This window comes from Coenobita brevimanus, chromosome 72, assembly GCF_032717465.1.
Source record: "Coenobita brevimanus isolate Jiangsu-jjx chromosome 72, ASM3271746v2, whole genome shotgun sequence".
In the NCBI taxonomy this organism is placed as follows: domain Eukaryota; kingdom Metazoa; phylum Arthropoda; class Malacostraca; order Decapoda; family Coenobitidae; genus Coenobita; species Coenobita brevimanus.
In genome coordinates, this window is record NC_137025.1 from 41,071,611 (window position 1) to 41,092,080 (window position 20,470).

The 20,470-nt window shown below is 40.8% G+C and overlaps 1 protein-coding gene and 1 non-coding gene across 2 annotated transcripts in view; one reads left to right on the forward strand and one right to left on the reverse strand.

Moving 5' to 3' along the window:
* Positions 1-20,470, forward strand: part of LOC145407112 (TLC domain-containing protein 3A-like) — a 117,889-nt gene that overhangs the window by 70,330 nt on the left and 27,089 nt on the right. Inside the window, exon 5 of the mRNA XM_080278132.1 lies at positions 13,244-13,365. Coding sequence (XP_080134258.1) covers positions 13,244-13,365 — 122 coding nt within the window. The remainder of the gene's footprint in view (positions 1-13,243; positions 13,366-20,470) is intronic.
* Positions 442-560, reverse strand: LOC145407348 (5S ribosomal RNA). Its single transcript, XR_013898709.1, has one exon. It is a non-coding gene; the product is annotated as a 5S ribosomal RNA (ribosomal RNA).

Genomic DNA, 20,470 nt, shown 5'->3' on the forward strand with positions numbered 1-20,470 from the left:
TGACAGATCGACTTGAAATGATAGGTGATATGAAATGCAGAAATGTGGATATTTGTGCCTGTGAGATGGAGTCAGGATTCCAGGGCTTTGAATGGTGAGTACATGAGAGAGTGACCCATTCAACTGGGCTTTTTCTTTTTTTTTTCTTTTTTTTTTTTTTAAATAGGAAAAGAGTTGTAGATGGTGATGATGCTGGAACTGATCATGCTACCACCACATGTTTTCATACAGCTTAGGGGAAGTCTCTGGCATTGTAGGGACTGAATTAATCTTTTACTTGCTAGAATTTATACCATGTTTGTCTTGTTATTTTTCATTCATTCATTCATTGCCAGACGCCATGTATCCCAAATGGGGTGGCCCAGGGCTTAAAGTTAATTGTTTTACAGGGAGGGGCACTAATCCTCCACCAACCCCACTTGACACGTAGGGAGAACGTTATGCCAACAGCATCTGGTGTTCCCAGGCGGTCACCCATCCAAGTACTAACCAGACCCAACGTTGCTTAACTTCGCTGATCGGACGGGAAGCAGTGTACTCAACGTGGCATGGCTGTTATTTTTACTTCCACATAAATTTATTCAGCTTAGAAGTGTCATCTGGTAGTGAAGGGTTTAAAACCTTTGCTGCTTGTTTATAATTGCAGTGATTTACAGTACTAATTTTGGTATTAGGATGTGCAGATTTGGGATCTATTAGTTTCTGTGGATTTTTGGACCATTCTATTTCTCTGATCTTACACAACTAGAGTCAAGTTATTTATTAGGGAAGTGGTCTGCTATCTGAAATCAGTGACAACCCTTTCAGGCAGGAGAGAAAGAATGTTATCCATTTATTCCATATGTATTGTACAGGGCAACCTAAAGAGGTGGAAGTAGGTGGTTGCTGTCATTTACCCTGGGGAGGTACAGTGAGTCCTCGAAATACGAAAGGGATAGGGACAAAAAAAAAATTTCGTAATCCGAAATTTCGTATATCAGAACGATTTTCCCCAATGAAATATACATATAAAGGGGGGGGATGCGTTCCAGGACCCCATTGGACCCCCCACTTAAACTTTACCCCTCCTATTTAGAAGTATGCAATACACGTATACAGTACTATACTATTGTACAGACATAAACAAATAAAACATACAACTAATTACTGTAGTATTAGTACACTGTACAGTTAAATATAGACCTGTGCTGCGGCTGGAGATTCATGTCATTGATACGATGCTAAGTCACATGGTGGGACCCTATTGCTCCTCTGGTACTTCCTCAACTGGTGCAGGTGTTTCTGAAGCTGTTGTTGGTCCAATTTCCTCTCCAGAGTCAGAGTCTGGTGCTGTTTCTTGGCTGCTGGTTCCCCGGATGCCAAAGATGATGCAGGGCACTTGGGAGGCATGGCGAAAATACGAAACAAGGAAGAACAATGACAAACTGCGTAACGTACAGCAAAGCTGAGAGGAGAGGACAGACATGACTCAACTGAGAAGCGCACGAAAATGTGTTTACCAGAGAGGGGTTAGTTCATTTTCTCACCGCAAGCAAGCGTGGCACTGTGGAGTTCGCCCATTTTGAATTTTTCGTATTTCCTTTCGTATCGCTTTTCGTACCATTGAGACAGATACTTTCGTATTGTGGAATTTGTCCTACATTCATTGTTTTTGTACCATCAGAAATTCATACATCGAGTTTTCGTATTTCGAGGACTTACTGTACTACTATGAGAGTGATGACTTTCACTGCAGGCTAGGTAGCTAACCACATAATTATCACTTAGATATGGGACTCGGTCCATCCCGAGTCTTATTACACATCATTGCTTCCCATTTCTCATCAACTTCCATCAGTTATTAGGGAATAGTTAGCTGGTTTTGATTTATTTTAAGCTTAAAGGAAATCATCAGCTTTGCCATGATGTCAGTTTAGTACACTTATTTGTTCTCATTCCTGAGCTTATTTTGTTATCCAGAATATGATCATTTTATATTCCCAGTGAATCATTTTCCAAATTTTGCCTAGCATGATGTCCATCGTTGTTTTTAGTAAGGATAACGACAATAGGTTGGGGTGTTTACCATCCACTCATTTGATGTAGTGCTGCTGTAGGTGTCTGCCCTTTCCTCTCTTCCTTCCTTCCTCTTCTTTATTTCCTTCATTCTTTCCTCTTCTTTCTGCCTGTGGGTGACTTTACACTCCCTCTTCTGTCTTTCTTTCCTTCATTCTTTCCTCTTCCTTCTGCCTATGGGTGACTGCCAGTGAGTGACAAGCCAAATGGTTTCCTGTACACCAGGAAACCATTTACTATGCTGGGTGGTAACCATAACCAAATTATGGCACCTGGTGGTTTATTGGGTAACTAAGGCTCTTCAATCAGATTGAGCCTTTGTAGGTTTATATTCAAGGAGTGGTTGGGGTTTATTGCTCACGTAATGCCACTCAGGGATGAGTGAGGCTGGTCACTCTCATCTGAAATGTCAGGACCAACTTACCTAGCCCTGCGCTCCTGGGCTCCTACGCTCCTCAGGGGGCAGCATAGGATTGCATGATGGAGTGGGTGGATGGATAATCCCAGTAGCTACTTATTTCATGCAGTTCCCAGTGTATAGTGTTGTGTCAGGTGTTGTTGTTGTTGGTCAACCCTAGTCATCTGGCCAAGCAGACCCATCAACCATAGGCAAGCAACTGCCACTGCAAGGACATTGTGTGCGCTGAACCAATATCCCTTTGTGGTGAGCCTCAGAGAATAGTATGGAGGTTTGGTTCCTGGATGGACATTGCATGTGCATCTCACTACTCAGTTAGCAGGGGCACCATAATAGGCACCACTACACCCTGTATTTTGTTACATGGTTACTACCCAGCATTTTAAATGACATCCTGAGAATGGTTTCCTGAGTCACAGGAAACCTTAAGGGTTGTCGTTCAATGTAGAGCCACTTCAAGTGGAAAAAAAAAGAGTAGTAAAAAGCTACAGGAAGGAATGGGAGAAGCAGAAAGAGAGGAGGGCAGACTTAGATAGAATCAGCAAAGGGAAGGACAGAGTAGGCTGCACTATATCAAGTGAGTTTATAAGCACAAATATAAATATTGCAGGTTATCTATCTTACTGTAAAATGCCATAACTTCGGACGGCGTCCAAACTTCGGACATTTCGTAAAAAAATGTAATAATTCAAGTTTATTGGAAGAGAGTGCGATATTTGCAAAAAATAATGATGTGGGTAGGTAAGGTAATCCTCTAAGACTATTATGTATTAATCCTATTAAACTAGCTTGAATATGTGTGGGTGAAAAAAATTCGTGAATCCATTGGAAAAAATAACTGAATTTTCTTACCCTGCAAAACTTTGTTCACACAGAACAAACAGATTCAATTGTAAAAAAGTGAACAGTACGATTATATGTAGAAAAGTGCTGTAAGTACTGGGAAGTAAACTGTTTCAAAATATATGCATGGATAATCTTGCTATGCCTGCTTTAATGAATACTTCTTTATTTTGCTGAAAAAATTCCTAACTTCGGACAGACAAATTATTTGAGCCAAATAAAGTCCAAACTTCGGACAGACAATAATATTAATGGTAAAGTGATGCTAATTATATAAACAGAAAACCATGGCTAAAACAGCGAAATCTCCTATAAAGAAGAAAAGAGCCTACACAAGTAAAGTGTCCAAAAGTGCCCTGGAAAAGGCTAAAGATGACATAAATAACAAGAACATGAGTGTGCTAAAGCAGCTGAAAAATATAAATTAAAAAAGAGCACATTACATGATTACCTGATACAAAAACATTGCAAACAAGTGGGACGTAATACTTCATTAAGCCATGATGAAGAGTTACTGGTGTGTCAGAGAATCCTCACATTGGCAGAATGGGGATTCCTACTCGACAATTTGGACTTGAGGATGTTAGTGAAAGCATATTTAGACAAACGAGGGGTTGTTGTGTCACGATTCAGTAACAATGTACCTGGTGTTAAATGGGCCCATTCCTTCTTCAAGCACCACAAACAAACCCTTAGTAGACGATTGTCCCAGAATATAAAGACTGACAGAGCCAGAGTGACAAGAGCCATGCTAGCTGAGTTCTACAGTAACCTGAAAAAATCCCTAGAAGGTGTGCCTCCAGAGAACATAATAAATTTTGATGAGACCAATCTTACTGATGATCCAGGTAAAAAGAAAGTCATAGTGAGGCGGGGCACTAAATATCCAGAGAGAATCATGAACTCAACAAAATCCTCAATATCTATTATGTTCTCTGGAACTGCATTTGGTGTGTTACTCCCTCAATATGTGGTGTATAAAGCTATCCATCTTTACGATACATGGACTGAAGGGGGCCCTCCTGGAACACTATACAATAGGTCCCCCAGTGGATGGTTCGACTCATATTCATTCGATGACTGGTTCCACAAAATTATCCTCCCCTATGCTAAACGCAAGACAGGTAGATTTGTCATTATAGGAGACAACTTGGCAAGCCATGTATCACCCAGTGTTATTGAGTCATGTGAGAAACATAATATCTCCTTTCTTCTCTTACCACCTAACTCCACGCACTTGACACAACCTCTCGATGTTGCTGTGTTCCGGCCTCTAAAAGTGCACTGGCGTAAGATCCTCGAGAACTTCAAGAAAACTACTGTTGGTAGGCTGAGTGCTTCATTACCTAAAGACTGCTTCCCACCGAACTGGTGGATAAAGTTAAAGGGACCATTGCTGACAACCTACGTAGTGGGTTTAGGAAGTGCAGCATTTATCCTCTTGATCCACAGAAATCCATCTCAAGACTTCCAGAAGATTCAATCCAAGATACAGCTGATACTGGTACACCAGGACCATCTACCAGTACTGCCTTAGACAGCTCAGTGTTGGAATTGTTGAAGGACATGAGGCATGGAACCAGTCAGTCAAGCTCAAGTCCAGCTATAGCGAAACCAAGGCGAAAGAAAAGGTTGAATGTGTCACCGGGCATGAGTATTACTACAAGGGCACTACAAAATGAAACAGAGAGAGCCAGCATGAAGAGTGTGAAGTTGAGGATCCACAACCCCAGCCACTGCAGCCACAAGAGGATACAGCAGAGATAGCAGCACAGCCTTCCACTTCCACATCTGCACCCAACCATGAAGCACAAGCATCTCCCCTGACAGTCACCTCTACCCAGATTATTGGGGATAAAGTTGTTCCCTCAGATTGGGTAGTTGTGAGGGTTCCCTTTGATACCAAAGACAGATATAGGCATTATATTGCTATCATTGTGAAGGTAAAACCAGAAATACATGTCAGGTTTCTCAAACACGTTCAGGGTACACCTCACACATTTGTATACCCAATGGTTGATGACAGCAGTGACAGTGTGTGTGTGTGTGTGTGTGTGTGTGTGTGTGTGTGTGTGTGTGTCTTTAGAACCTGTAAGAAATGTTCAACATCATATTATGTTATTTCGGTATGCATTTGTTGAGTCAATGAGGTACATACTTGATAATTAAGTGAAGTTTTGTTTAGGAAAATGAGGACAGTTCCTCTTACAGTTTTGGGTATATGCAGTGCATTTTTATTTTATTTTTTCATCTCAAAAAGTTCGTGAATAGTTCTTAGTTCTATTTACGGCCAGAATACCTTACTACAATGTGATATGATGCAATTTAATGTGATATGAAATTACGAGCTCCAAAAAAGAAGATATTTTGGGATACTTCTCTATATATATGTATAACTCTGGTCACGAGTGCCCAATATTTTTTTTTACATTTCTTAAAAACTTCTCAAGTGTCCGAAGTTTGGCCAGTGTGTCCAGAGATAGATCCCATTAACCATTCTCATGTTTAAAGGGAAAATACATGGATGTCCGAAGTTTGGAAGAGCTGTCCGAAGTTAGAAAATTTGTTCCTAACTTCGGACACTTGAAAATGAAAAAAAAAAAGCACAAGTTTAGCTTGGCTAATTTTTTTTAAATATATGGAGTTAGTAGGTACTCTCCCTGGCTACCACATGACACCAACAGGAATAAAATTGCACCATTCTACAAGGAGTTATTCATTAAAACACATAAAAAATGTCCGAAGTTATGGCGTTTTACGGTACTCTTGATGCTCCTTTTTGGAAACTTCCCTCGTAATTGATGTCCATGACAGAAGAGTAGCCTATCCAGACCATCCTGTCTTTACACATCTCTTGCTTTTTCAGACTTTCAGCTACTCTGCTGACTTAAATTTTCTGGTGACTTGTATAGCATGTAGATAAACATCTATAGGATGAGCATGTGGAGTTATATTAAGAGACACACAAACACATAAGAAAGTGAAGGAACATTGTGTTGCTGTGAAGGTACCAGAAAGCATTAGGAGAAGTACCTTGAGATAGTTTGGCCATGTGGAGAGAATGAAAAATGAGAGGCCAAGTAGGAGTGTATGTGTGTGAGGTGGAGGGGATGATGAAGAGGGAAAGATTGTCAATGAAATGGAGGGATTGGGTGGAGAGGCATATGTGAGAGGGGGATGTGAGCTAGAGAAAGAGCAGCCTGGTGGCAGAGGACATGATGATATGGAGGCAATTTGTTTCTGACTGCTGCTTGCTGGATTAAGGCATCTTGCTATAGGTAGGTTGATAGGATGATAGTCAGACACATTATATAACATTTAAAATTTTATGGTACTGTAAGGGGAAGGACCTGTACCCTATCTGGCCCACTGTGTTACTCCATCCATAATTCTTACCTTAGTTTTAGGGTTGAGAGGTAGAAGGGCTGATGTCAATAATCCTTCATGTTAACTCCCTAAGAAAGTGTAGTTGATGGTTTGTTTATTCCATTAACACATACTGCCTTTGATAGCAGGTTGAACTCCTTAGCTTCAGTAAATATATAAGTAAACATGCCTACATGATGCATTTTCAAATTATGGTATGGTGTCTGTTTAGTTTTATGTTTAATATGCACAAATGACCTTGTAATGTGAGCCTATTTTGCACTGACAGATGAATCTTGTTTGCCATATCACAAAGCAATGTGTGTTGGTAATCATAGTAGATGAATTTTTGAAAAAAAAATTCACTTTGTTCTTCATCAAAATACTAATTTTACTTTGCCTTCTTGGAGGCTTGTAAGAAAGTTTTGTGTTGACAGTGGTTAAGTGTGCATACAGTGTTACTGTTATATAACCATGGATCAGTGCTGCTGTCTACTTGGTGATTTGATGACATTCCTCATACCTGTAGTACTGATAGTGCAGCTACTCTTCGTTTCAGCATTTTTGGTTTAAAAACATGAATTTTTTTTACACTGTCAGTTCTAGCACTCACTCAGTAAACTCACCCCACCTACCAGTACTTGAATCTTCATAATTTCTCCTTCATTCTGTGTCTGTATTAGTAAAAGAAAAACTACTCAATGCATTTTTACATACTAGTCAGTCAAAACCATCTTTAGGATAACCCCAAAGTGTTTTTCATGCTTACCATATGACAGTTTCCAGGTACATATTTAAAACTCTCTACAATGCCGTATTTCCCATTCAGACAATCTTAAGCCACATTCTTTGGAACTCTTACACTTTGACTTAAAAGGAGTGACTTTGTACCCTCCCCTCCCAAGTTCAGTAACTTTAATTTCATCAACATTAACCTTCAGTTTCCTTAATGTACCGATTAATTATCTGCCTTGTGGAGTTGTTTATCATTCCTCTAATAGCAGAACATCATAAGCATACATGAACATGTAAGTTAATACACACACACACACACACACACACACACACACACACACACACACACACACGGACAGCCACAACGGACGGACGTTTCTCTCAACAGCTCCCAGGCCCAAGCTGCATACCTTAAGTAGTTTCCAGGAGTTATGTTTATCCTGTCTCCTATGGTTTTGTTTTATGTTTAAAATATTGTAAGTTAATATAGACTACCAAAAATGTAAAGATTTATTGGGAAGAATATACATGAATGTTTTGTAGTATTTTCGGTAACAGCTGTTTTTGCTACAGTAACCAACATCCAACATGGCTGAAAATGTAAACACTGAGGGACTCGAATTTCCAGGATTTGATAGAAATACTAATATCATGGATCTGGTTAAAACATTGATAATGAGGATTAGTGAACTTGAAAAGAAAGTGGAGAATTTAGTGTTAAAGGACGTGTCTGAGAATACGGAAATTACTATACAGAGTCTGATCCAGTCCAATGAGACGGCGAATGAAGAAATCAGAAATTTGAAGCATGAAAATGTTGAATTGAGGAGGAAACTAGAGAGGACTAATAAAACAGAGAAGGTGAGTAGTGTATTAGAAGAACATAAGGCAAAGTGGGCACACGTAGAAGAAGAACAGAAAGAAGTGGTCAGCTTAAATCATCCAGGAAGAAAGGGAAATGAACAAGAGAAAGATGGAAGAAAATGTAGTGAAAATACTGAAGAAAAAAGAGAAAATAGTGAGAGAAACTGTAGAAAGGAACAGATGCGTGATAATATTTGGAAACAGGGAGGAGGAAGAAAAGGTTAGATTCGTGAGACTCGAGAGAGACACGAACCTGGTGAGAGGTATATTAGGCAAAATTGACCCCGAAGGAGACAAGTAGGTAAAAGAAATTGAGGAAGTAAGGAGGATAGGGTCTTATAGGAAAGGGGAAACAAGACCAATGAGAGTCAAGTTGACATCAGAAAATTTAGTAAATGACATACTCAAAATGACCTGGAAATTAAGCAAAGAGACTGAAATGGAAAATATTATAATAAGATTTAAATGAAGAAGAAAGAGAAGTTTTAAAATCATTGAAGGATCAATCAAAGGAAAAAAATGATAAGAGGACAGAGGAAGAATGTAATACTTTTTTTTGGAGAGTATTGGATATGAAAGTAAGGAAGTGGTATATAAGGAAATAGAAACAAAGGAAACTAAGGGGGATAGCTGTGAAAGATTAGGAATTGAGAAAGTGGTAATTATGGAGAGAAGAGGATATAAAAAACATGAAAAATAATTTAAAGGTGACATACACTAATATTGATGGTTTAATATCGGCCAGGATTGAAATTAATGATTTCTTGAGAGAATATGAACCTGATGTCATGTTCCTTGTAGAGACCAAATTAAGAGAAGATATTGATGTTCATTTGGGAGATGGTAAATACAATCTGTGGAGAAGAGACCGAAAAGAAATAACGGGAGGAGGAGTGATGATAGCAGTGAAGAACAACATAAATGTAGATACCGTGGAAATGGGAGAAGGCAGGGCTGAAGTGATATATATGAAATTAGAAACTGGAGAGAAAGTTAAGAGAGATATGGCGGTAGTGTATGTTCCCCCTAAGACGAGAGCATGGAATGATGATGAATACCATGAGATGTTGTCAGATATGGCTAGCTATTTACAAAAAATAATTGAGAAAAGCAGTAATATAATTTTGGTGGGTGACTTTAACTGTAAAGAGGTGAACTGGGAGGAATGGGACTCAGGAGGCAGCGAGGATTTGTGGGGCACTATATTATTAAATATAATAATGAATAATGTGATGACATGATGGGTCAGAGAAGAGACACAGTTCCGAGGTGAGGACACACCAGCAAGGTTAGATTTACTGTTTACCAAAGAACCCAATGTAATAGAATCATTGAAATATTTCTGTCCTATAGGAAAAAGCGATCATGTGGTCATTGAGTTCCAGATGATAATAGGGAACATCGAGCCAAGAGACGAGCTTCATAGACAGGGAAGATACAACTTTGGGAAAGCTAATTTCACAGGACTGAGAAACTTTTTTGAAAATGCGGATTGGAGAAAATTCAGAGAAACAAGAGAGATACAAAGGAAGTGGGTTATCTTTCTAGACCTCAACAATTTGGGAGTGGAAAAATTTGTACCAAGAGTAAGAGGGAAAGAAAACAGGAAAAAGGAGTGGTTTAATAGAAGGTGTATGATAGCAAAAAAAGAAAGAGATAAGGCGTGGAACAACTGGAGAAAGAGGGGCAACACCAGAACAGAGGAAGAATATAAAAGAACTAGAACTGATTACACAAGAATACGTAGAGAAGAAGAAAGGAATTTTGAAAAAGGTATAATAGACAAATGCAAGGATGAACCCAAACTGTTTTATAGATTTGTTAATGGCAAATTGAAACAAAGGGAAGGAATCACTAAATTGAAAGTAGAAGGAGAGGTCTATAAAGATGCAGCAATGCAAGCTGAAATAATGAACAAATGTTTCCAATCAGTTTTCACTAATGAAAAAGAGTTTGTGGAAGGGGAGGGAGTGACTAGAAATATACCGGTGATAAAAGATATAAAAGTGGAGGTACAGGAAGTGTACAAATTATTGGAAACTCAAGATGTAAGGAAAGCCCCACGACCTGATGGAATTGCTAATTGGGTACTGAAGGAATGCAGAAAACAACTGGCAGATAAAATTCACAGTTTAATCATGTGTTCTCTGGTAGAGGGGAAAGTGCCGCAAGAATGGAAGAGGGCAAATGTGGTACCAATTTATAAGGGAGGAAACAGGGAAGAACCCCTGAATTATAGACCAGTGTCTCTAACCAGCATGGTCGCAAAATTGTGCGAGAGAATCCTGAAAGACAGATGGATAAAATATCTAGAAGAGATGAATATTTTGGCCAAATGTCAGTTTGGATTCAGAAGTGGAAGGGCATGTGTTTCTAACTTGTTGAGCTTTTACTTGAGAGCGATTGACATGGTACAGGAGAGAGATGGTTGGGTGGATTGTGTGTACTTAGACTTAGAGAAGGCCTTTGACAAGGTACCCCATAAGAGACTAATGTGGAAACTAGAATATATAGGAGGACTGAAGGGGAAACTCCTGGAATAGATGTGAGACTTTTTAAGAGACAGACAAATGAGGACAATAAAGGATAGGATGTCTGGATGGAGGGAAGTAACAAGTGGAGTCCCCCAAGGCGCGGTGTTGGTGCCAGTAATGTTCCTGATTTTCATAAATGATATAGTAGATAGAGTGAACAGTTATGCAAGTCTGTTTTGCTGATGATGTAAAGATCTTGAGGAAGGTAGAAGTTGAGGAGGATTGTAAAATGCTGCAGGAGGATCTGGATAGGTTACGTGATTGGAGCCAGAAGTGGGAAATGAAATTTAATGTAAAGAAATGTAAAATATTGGAAATGGGTAAGAGTACCAGGAGGCCATCAATGAATTATTTGTTGGGTAATGAATTAATCACTAAAATGAGAGAAGAGAAAGACTTAGGAGTGCTGGTCCAAGATAGTTTGTCACCTGAAAAGCACATTAATAAGCTAGTTAGAGAGACTTATAAACTCCTGACTAACATAAGAGTAGCATTTCATTATATGGATGAGATGATGAAAAAATTGATAGTGTCCATGATCCACCCCAGGTTAGAATATGCAGCGGTAGTGTGGTCCCCACACAAAAAGAAAGATATAAACAAGATTGAGAGAATACAAAGAACAGCAACCAAAATGGTCCCCAGTCTGGCAGATCTGTCATACAGAGAGAGGCTGGAAAAGCTGGATTTGCCTTCCTTAGAGGAAAGGAGAAAGAAGGGAGACATGATTGCAGTGTTCAGGATCATGGTGGGAGAAGATAAAATTGACTGAGAAGATCTGTTTTTATGGGATAAGAGAGCAACAAGAGGACACGGAATGAAATTGAAAAAGTCAAGCTGCTTGAATGATATCAAGAAATATAGCTTTCCTTACAGAAGTATAGGTTTATGGAATAGCCTGGACAAAGAGATCATCCAGTCTAAAAATTTAAACGAGTTTAAAGCTAAATTTGACTTACTGAGAAACAGTGATGGGAACCCACGAGCATAGCATATTTTGTTTTCGTTTTCGTTTTCGTTTTTAAAGGCTCCAACATGCTTGCATGTGTCGGCCTTGGTCACCTAATGGCGGCTCTCCACGCTGCACGATCCATTGCAGCTTCCTTCTTCAGTCCCTTAACCCTAAGGTCACACTTAATGACCTCGTCCCATGTCTTTCTCGGTCTACCCCTCATAACCCCACCCCCAATATTAACACTTCTCACCTTCCTCACCCAATTATCATCCACCATCCTCTCCACATGTCCAAACCACCTCAATCTACCTCTCCTCATCACAACACCAATACACTCCAGTCCCATCCTACCTCTCAACTCTTCCATTGTAAACCCAGCCCCTCCAGGCCTTGGACGCAGGGACGCACTGCACATCCACCTAATCATTGTCATTTCTGTACGTCTGAGCCGGCAAATGTCTTCCTCCTTCACTGCCCAGGTCTCACTGCCATACAGCATTACACTCCTAACACATGCTGCATACAAAGACCCCTTAGCACGTAGGGAGAGCCCTCTCAATGTCGGGAGAGGCAAGAGCTCCCTGAACTTCTTCCAACCACTTCTCACCCTAGCCACAGAGCCAGCTCCAGCCCCACCTCCAGCACACAACATGTCTCCCAAATAACAAAACTCTTCCACACACTCAAGAGATTCACCAGCAAGTTCAATCCTTTCACGTCTGACGATCTCCACCTGCTCACCCCGGCACGCCGTACACATAAAATCAGCATTATCTTGCAGTCTACCTCTAATACCACTACATCTCTTATGCATCCATTTATCACACACACCGCACAAGATGGAATTACTTCCCACGCCCTTGTGGCAAACTGCACATGGCCACTCTCCCTCGTCTTTGACAGTATCTCAATTAGGTATATTGGGTAAATACATAAGTATTTGGAACGACTTAGACAAAAAGGTGGTGCAGGAGAAAAACATTCATGTGTGTAAAAGTAAACTAGATAAATGTGGATATGGAGACAAGACAACACGAGCATCGCTCAATTCCTGTACACTACAAATAGATAATTACAAATAGGTAAATACACACACACACACACACACACACACACACACAGATCCATTTTCACTATGTCATTTCTTATTCTTCCTTGCTTTATAATATATCTTTTAATTAGTAATCATGGCAGTATGACACTAGCTGGCCCCACTTCTGCTCTCATCTCAGCACTGTCACTCTTTGTATAACTTAAATGCTGACCATGAGAAGGTGTTTACTGCCTCCAGAAGCTGTCCTTCTTCTTCATATAATCTTAACACACCACAGGAATTTCCATCAGAATTATTGTATGCCATCCATATCAATGGAAATCAGATGATTTCTATTTATTAACTTCCTCATTGTAACCTCATTATGATTTAATTTGACTGTCACCCTACTAATTTTCTACTTCCATTAACACATGCAGATCTTGATATATCGAGATGGTCTTGGTGACTTCTTTGTTGGATGTTTCTACTGCGTTGAGCTGAGTGGCCCCTTCACCAATTTGAGAGTTGTGCTCAGCAGACTGGGCCTCAAAAACACCAGGTTTGTTGACTGTTTTGTCTCAGAAGAGTACATTAGAGCTTTTTTGGAATACTGTATAGGAACTGTTTTTTGATGATATGTTTAGTTGAACTATACTTTACACCTAACAGTTTGATGTTAAGAACAAAAAACTATGTATGTGCTACCTAATAAACTATCATCATCCATGTTGCCACTGCCCCCATTGTCATTGTCATTCTTTCACACCCCAAGGTGGGATGAGGTGGGATCCAGATAGACAGGGAAAAAATTGAGCAAAAGAGATATTAAGCAGTGTTTCCCCAGAAATACACTGAGGTGGTTTGGACATGTGGAGAGAATGGAGAATGAAAGACTGACTAAGAGGGTGTATGTAGGTGAGGTGGAGGGAGGGAGAGGGAGGGGTAGACCGAGGATGAGGTGGAGAGATGGAGTTGAGAGATATATGAGGGAGGGGGGGGTGAGTTGGGGGGAGGGGAGTCAAATGGTGGGTGACAGAGTGACCTGGAGGCGTTTTGTCTGCGGCCACCCTTTGCGGGATTAGGGCGTCGGGCTATAGATAGATAGATAGTTTCCCCGGTTGAATCCACCACACTTCCATTCACTCACCATTCAAGCCCTAAGAATCCTGTCTCCACCTGATAGGTCAAAAAAATTCCATACATAGCCTCATATTTTCCCATCCAGCAGAGTCAGTCCAATGATTTTCAAGGCAGAATGAGATGCCAGACCCTGGTCAAACACTCCTTCATACAAAACTCATCCTTCCAGCTCAGATACTTTTTCAGCTCCCTGGCCTCATTAGTTCCTCTGCCTCATTCTCACACAATTATTTATCCTATCTGTCCACCTTCTAGGTCTGCCATGCCTCCTCTCATCTTTAGATTTGCTCAGGTATACACTTTTTACAACAATGTTCACACACATTCTCTCCACATACCCATACCATCTAAGCCCACTCTTTTACTTTGGTGTCCACGGACTTCCTTACTCCAGATTTTTCACAATTTATAGTTTTCCTTATCCCTTCCATTCTCTGCACTTCACACATGATCCTCAACAGGCCCATCCCCACTGCTAGTACTCTTGACTTTTCACTTTCATGCCATTCCATAGTCTCATATCCATATGTTGGAGTAGGCACTACAACTTCATAAAAGCCTCATGCAGCTGACTCACTCAGACCTCTGCTTCTTATCAAGAGCTTCGTAGCACCAGGCATTTTTCCTTTCCAGTATCATTCTGCCTTCTGCTCGTTTTGTATATTTACCTCTCTTTTAGTATCACTGTACCCATGTACTTAACCTCTCTCACCAAATCCTCCATTTACTGTCACATCACATGGGGAGTCACCCCTCTCTACCACCATCACATTATGCTTATATGTATTTATTTTCAAAGCACAGTGCTCACAGGCATCAATAAAACTCTGCATCAGTATAGCAAGCTCTTGTCCTCTATTTGCAGGCAGGAATGATTCATATGCCTATATTTCAGTTTTGAGATACTGCAGATGATACTGTGTTGTTGAGTGAAGATGAAGGGGAGCTGCAAGGCTTGGTGGATGAGTTTGGGAGAGGGTGTAAGAAACAGAATCTAAAGGTGAATGTAGGGAAGAGTAAAGTGATGGTCTTTGAGAGAGGTGAAGTCAGTGAATGTACAGCGAGGTTGGATGGTGAGGAATTGGAAAATGTGAGTACGTTCAAGACGTGTTATTTAATGATTTTGGTGGGCAGATTCTCTTTTAAAACAATGAATACTGGCAATTAATCAGCACCCCTCAGTACAGCAAGAGATGGTGGCTACTTAAGATCAGAAGCAAAAAATATTAGAAATTTATACAAAATAGTTGGCTCTCAGGTAGATATACATGCATCGTGTTGTACATATTTAAATTTTACTAAAATAATTTTCCATCTTTTGATGATATTACCATTGTTACTGGCAGTGGACATTTGTGCTGGGAGGGGGTTGGTGATAGCCAATACCCTCTTCAGGCATAAAATGATCCACAGGTATACATGGCGAGTGATGAGAAGGGTGGGTGGTGAACTGAATGAAAGGAAGGCAATGATTGATTATGTGTGTGTGGCTGAAAGGATGCGAAGATGTGTAAAGGATGCCAGAGTGTATAGAGGTTGGGGGAGTGGACTTTCTGACCACTACTTGGTGGTGGCCAGAATTAGAATGCAAGTAAGATGGAGGAATAGAAGAAGGGAAAAACGAGAGGAAGGAGTAATTGCAAGGAGAGTGGAAAGGTTACAAGAGGATGAGAAAAAGGCAGAGTATAAGAGAGAAGTGGAGGAACGATTGGGCAAATATGAATTGGAGCAGATGGGAGACGTGGAAGGTGTGTGTAAGATATTTACAGAAGAAATATGTGCAGCATGTGATGTGGTGTGTGAAAGGAAGAGAAGACGGAGGGGGGTGCAAGGAACAGCGTGGTGGACTGAAGAGGTGAAACAGGCTGTGGCACAAAAGAAGAAAGCATACAATGAATGGATGAGAAATAGGGGCGTGGAAGAAGTTGAGAGGCGGAAGAGAGAGTTATATGTGGAAAGAAAGAGAGAGGTGAAAAGATTAGTAAGAGAGTAAGAAGAGAGCGGATGAGGAATTTGGAAGGAATTTGAGTGTAAAGTGGAGGGACTGTAAGAAAATGTTCTGGAAAGAAGTGAAAAGAGTAAGACAGGGTGGAAGTGAAGTTAGCAGGGGAGTGAAAGATAAAAATGGTAGATTACTAGTGGAGAAGGGAGAAAAAGTGAGCAGATGGAGAGAACACTTTAAGGAATTGTTGAATGTAGAGGATGGAAGTAATGCGAGTATAAGTGGCTGGGGAATGGCTGGGAGAAGGAGGGAGGTGAGAAGACAGGAAGAAATCAGTAGGATAGAAGTTGTGGAAGCAATGAAGAAAGTTAAATCAGGGAAAGCCCCAGGAATTGATGGAGTGTGTGGTGAAATGCTGAAGCATGGGGGAGAGATAGTAGTAGAATGGATGTGGAAGCTGTGCAGATTGGCCTGGGAGGAAGGTAGAGTCCCGGAGGATTGGAAGTCAGGTATAATTATTCCCTTGTACAAAGGAAAAGGGGAAAAAGAAGTGTATGGTAATCATAGGGGCATTTGTCTTCTTAGTATAATAGGAAAAGTGTATGGTAGGATACTTATAGACAGAGTTAGAGAAAGAACAGAGAAATTAGTTGGAGAAGAACAGGGAGGCTTTAGGAAGGGAAGAGGTTGTGTAGATCAGATATTCATTCTTAGATCTTTAGTGGAAAAGTTTCTAGAGAAGGGAAAGAAGTTGTATGCGGCTTTCATGGATTTGGAGAAAGCATATGACAGGGTGGATAGACAAGGATTGTGGAAAGTGTTAAGAATATATGGAATAGATGGGAAGTTGTTGAATGCTGTGAAGAGTATGTACGATGGTGCGAAGGCTGCAGTGCATGTGGATGGTGAACTAAGTGAATTTTTCTCTTTGAAAGTTGGTTTGAAACAGGGATGTGTCATGTCTCCATGGTTGTTCAATCTGTACATGGATGGGGTAATAAAAGAGGTACAAGGTAGTGTAGTGGATGTTGGAGTGGCCCTGGTGAGAGGGGATAGTGTTTGGAAACTCCCTGTACTGTTGTTTGCAGATGATACTGTGTTGTTGAGTGAAGACGAAGGAGAGCTGCAAGGCTTGGTGGATGAGTTTGAGAGAGTGTGTAAGAAACGGAACCTAAAGGTGAATGTAGGGAAGAGTAAAGTGATGGTCTTTGAGAGAGGTGAAGTTAGTGAATGTACAGTGAGGTTGGATGGTGAGGAATTGGAAAATGTGAGTACGTTTAAGTATTTGGGTAGTGTGATGAGTAAGGATGGAGGTTTGGAGGATGAAGTGCTTGAAAGGGTACAGCAGGGAAGAAAGGTTGCTGGTTCTTTGAAAGCAGTGATAAGAAACAGGGAAGTGAGCATGGAAGTGAAAAAGTTACTACATGACAGTATTGTAATACCAACTCTAACGTACGGAAGTGAAGCTTGGACATTGTTGGAAGGACACAAGTCAAGAGTGAGAGCAGTGGAAATGAGTTATTTAAGAGGAGCCTGTGGAGTCACATGGAGAGACAGGCTGACGAATGAGGATGTAAAGGAGCATTGTGGTGTGGATTTGGATGTGATAGGAAGCGTTATGAGGAACACACTGAGGTGGTTTGGCCATGTGGAGAGGATGGAGGGTGAAAGACTAACGAAGAGAGTGTATGTGAGTGAGGTGGAGGGGGGAAGAGGGAGGGGGAGGCCGAGGATGAGATGGAGGGATGGGGTGGAGATGTATATGAGAGAGGGGGGTGTGAGTTGGGAGCAGGGCAGTGAAATGGCGGGGGACAGGGTGACTTGGAGGCGATTTGTTTGTGGCCACCCCAAACGGGATTGAGGCATCTGGCAATAGATAGATAGATACTGGCAGTGCCTTGTGCTATCCGTGTTTGTATTACCGTATGTATCGTATGGCTGGCAGCACTTACAGGACACTACCTCCACCACTTTCAAACCAACAGCAGTAGTGATCGCCTTAATGTAAGACTTCTGCCTCTGTTCCCAAGTTTCGCTTTTATTTTATTTTTATGGTAAACAGTCGTGATTTGATAAATTTAGCCGCCAATGATGACAAGTCTAGCTGTACCAGCAGCCCTGCCAGGAATGATTACTAAATGCCATCTTTCCCCTTTGTAGACTAGGCATTGACTTGTCGCTGGCACCGCATTACGTAATTTTTGGCTCCAGCCTCTCTGAACATGTGTAAAAGCTCGACTCACTACAGTGTTATCTTTCCATACAAGGACTGTTTGCGGTTCTTCATATTATTTAGTATGCTTTCTGTATTATTTGAATTCTATATAGTTTTTATTCATGCAGATGATAACTGAGGCACTCCTTGCAGAAGTGAGGCAAGTGGCACCAACAAAAAAATGAGAAAACAGCGGTTGAACTTGGGGGTATCTCAGAGTCTGGGTCAACCCTCGCTTCACTACTGCATCAAGGCACTTAGGACTCTGAGATGCTCTCTGCTGCTGTTTTCTTGGCTGTCACTTGCTTTGGTAGTAATGTTACATCTTATTCAAATTTTTTTGTTCTGTTTTGTTTTTTTCAGTTGTTTTTGTTTTACTAAATTAATGAAATGGCCACCAACATAATAACCTAAAGAAAAGAATAAAAATGAGTGATGTAGGTACAGGCACTGTCATTATTTCTCATAAAATTCACTTGACACTTATCACTGTGACTATTATTACTGTACTAATTGCTACTATTATACTAACACTTATCATTAACTTATCATTATGCTCAAACAAACATTGTTGCACTGTTTTCAGAAACTAACACCTATAACATTCACTTAACACTTACATATCACTGTGAATATTATTACTAATCACTATTATTATACTAACACTTATCATTAACTTATCCTTTTATCCTTAAACTAACATTGTTGCACTGTTTTCTTGGCACTTTATTCATTATAATCATAGAAGGTGGTAGCCATTAAAGGCTGACCATTGTCATCTTAATCTTCATTATCATCCAGTCGAGGCTCAGGGTCATCTTCGTCACCTTCAGCAGTCCTGATAACCAGAATCCTGTCCCAGTATTGTCTCTTGAGGTAAGGGGGAACCAGCTCAGAGACTAACACTTTGAGATCGTCTAGCTTCGGTCTTGCAAGAGGGAGGAGGCTTGCATACTTCCATGGCATTGGTTTGTTCGGCAGGTTGAAGGCACTCTCAGCTGCTTGATCTTTACCTCGGATGAGAGTGACATTCATGTCTGACCATGACTCATAAAAAGTGTATGATGAGCCACAGCCATAACCAGCCTTCTAGTCTGAGGACACACGAAAGTAGCAGCAGTCAGTGAATCCCAGGTTGGGGGCGTTCATTTTAAGTACTGTACGTGTATACACAACTGCTGCAAGTCCTTGAAATTCTCCTGCTTCATCCTGGTCACAACAAATGGCTTGTCAGTAGTTATTTTCATCGATGTGATGAGCTCATCATGCTCATCTGGGGCCAAAGTCCCTGTGAGCTGCCATGTACATATTACCAGCCTGGTAGCAGGTGTGAGTGATCTTCTCAAAGGGACCTTTATGAATGAGTGACAGGTAGAACAAAAGCAAAATAATATTTTTTTTGTCCGGCACAGTTGTCTGAGAAAATCACTAACTCATCCACGTCATCTTTCACATATAAGTCAACAAACTTACTGATGCAACTGCAGATTTCTGTGGCTCCTTTCTTTGCAGTTACCTCATCCCAGATGAACATATGCCCTATGTTAGTTCTGTAGTCATGGATGTTAAAGTCGTAAGTCCACATTTTCCATTTATAAAAGGCGATTCCTGTCGATATCTTTGGCGTAGGTAGCACTTGCTGGAGGTCCATACACAAGACCATGACATTATTCCCATGGTCTGTCAGCAACTTCATGGGAAGCTTGTACCCTTTACCTGCCTTAGCTAGGTGAACAGCATGTTGAGTTTCCAGTTCCTTCTCCTGTTCAGCAGACAACTCAGGATTCTTCATTTTTACCTGGAAGGTATCACACTTCTTGCAGGTGTCCGTATGTGACTTATAAAGTTGCAACTTATGGAAGTGCAGCTTCAGCATGTCTTCAGAGTAATGCCATATCACTGGTACGTCTCCTTCATGGTTTTCTTCCAGCCATGTAACATACAGCTTGTACATCTGATGACGACTTGTGATATCAGTATCGAGATACTGCACATTCGGTGATGTCTTCCATGAGTAGTGGCTGGAGATTGTAGGGAAGCTTCAGATGTGTGCCAACACCTTCTCTGTCCTCTTGTCGTCCATCTTTCCATGTGTGCCATTCTTGCCACCATTCTTTCCATGCTGATCCTTTATTGGCATGCCTTTCGATGTCATTTTCTTCTGTGCTTGATCCAAACGTGCATGTCTTGTACCATGTATACTTGCAAATGCCTGTTTACACACCTGCACGAGCTGTCCAAGTACCATAACTTAGTACACACATGAGTGATCTCTCTGTGTGTCTTCCTCCATTTCACTGCATTGATCATAGTCTGCTTCTGAAGATACGCAGTCTGAATATTGTAACTTGCAATACTTTGGTGATA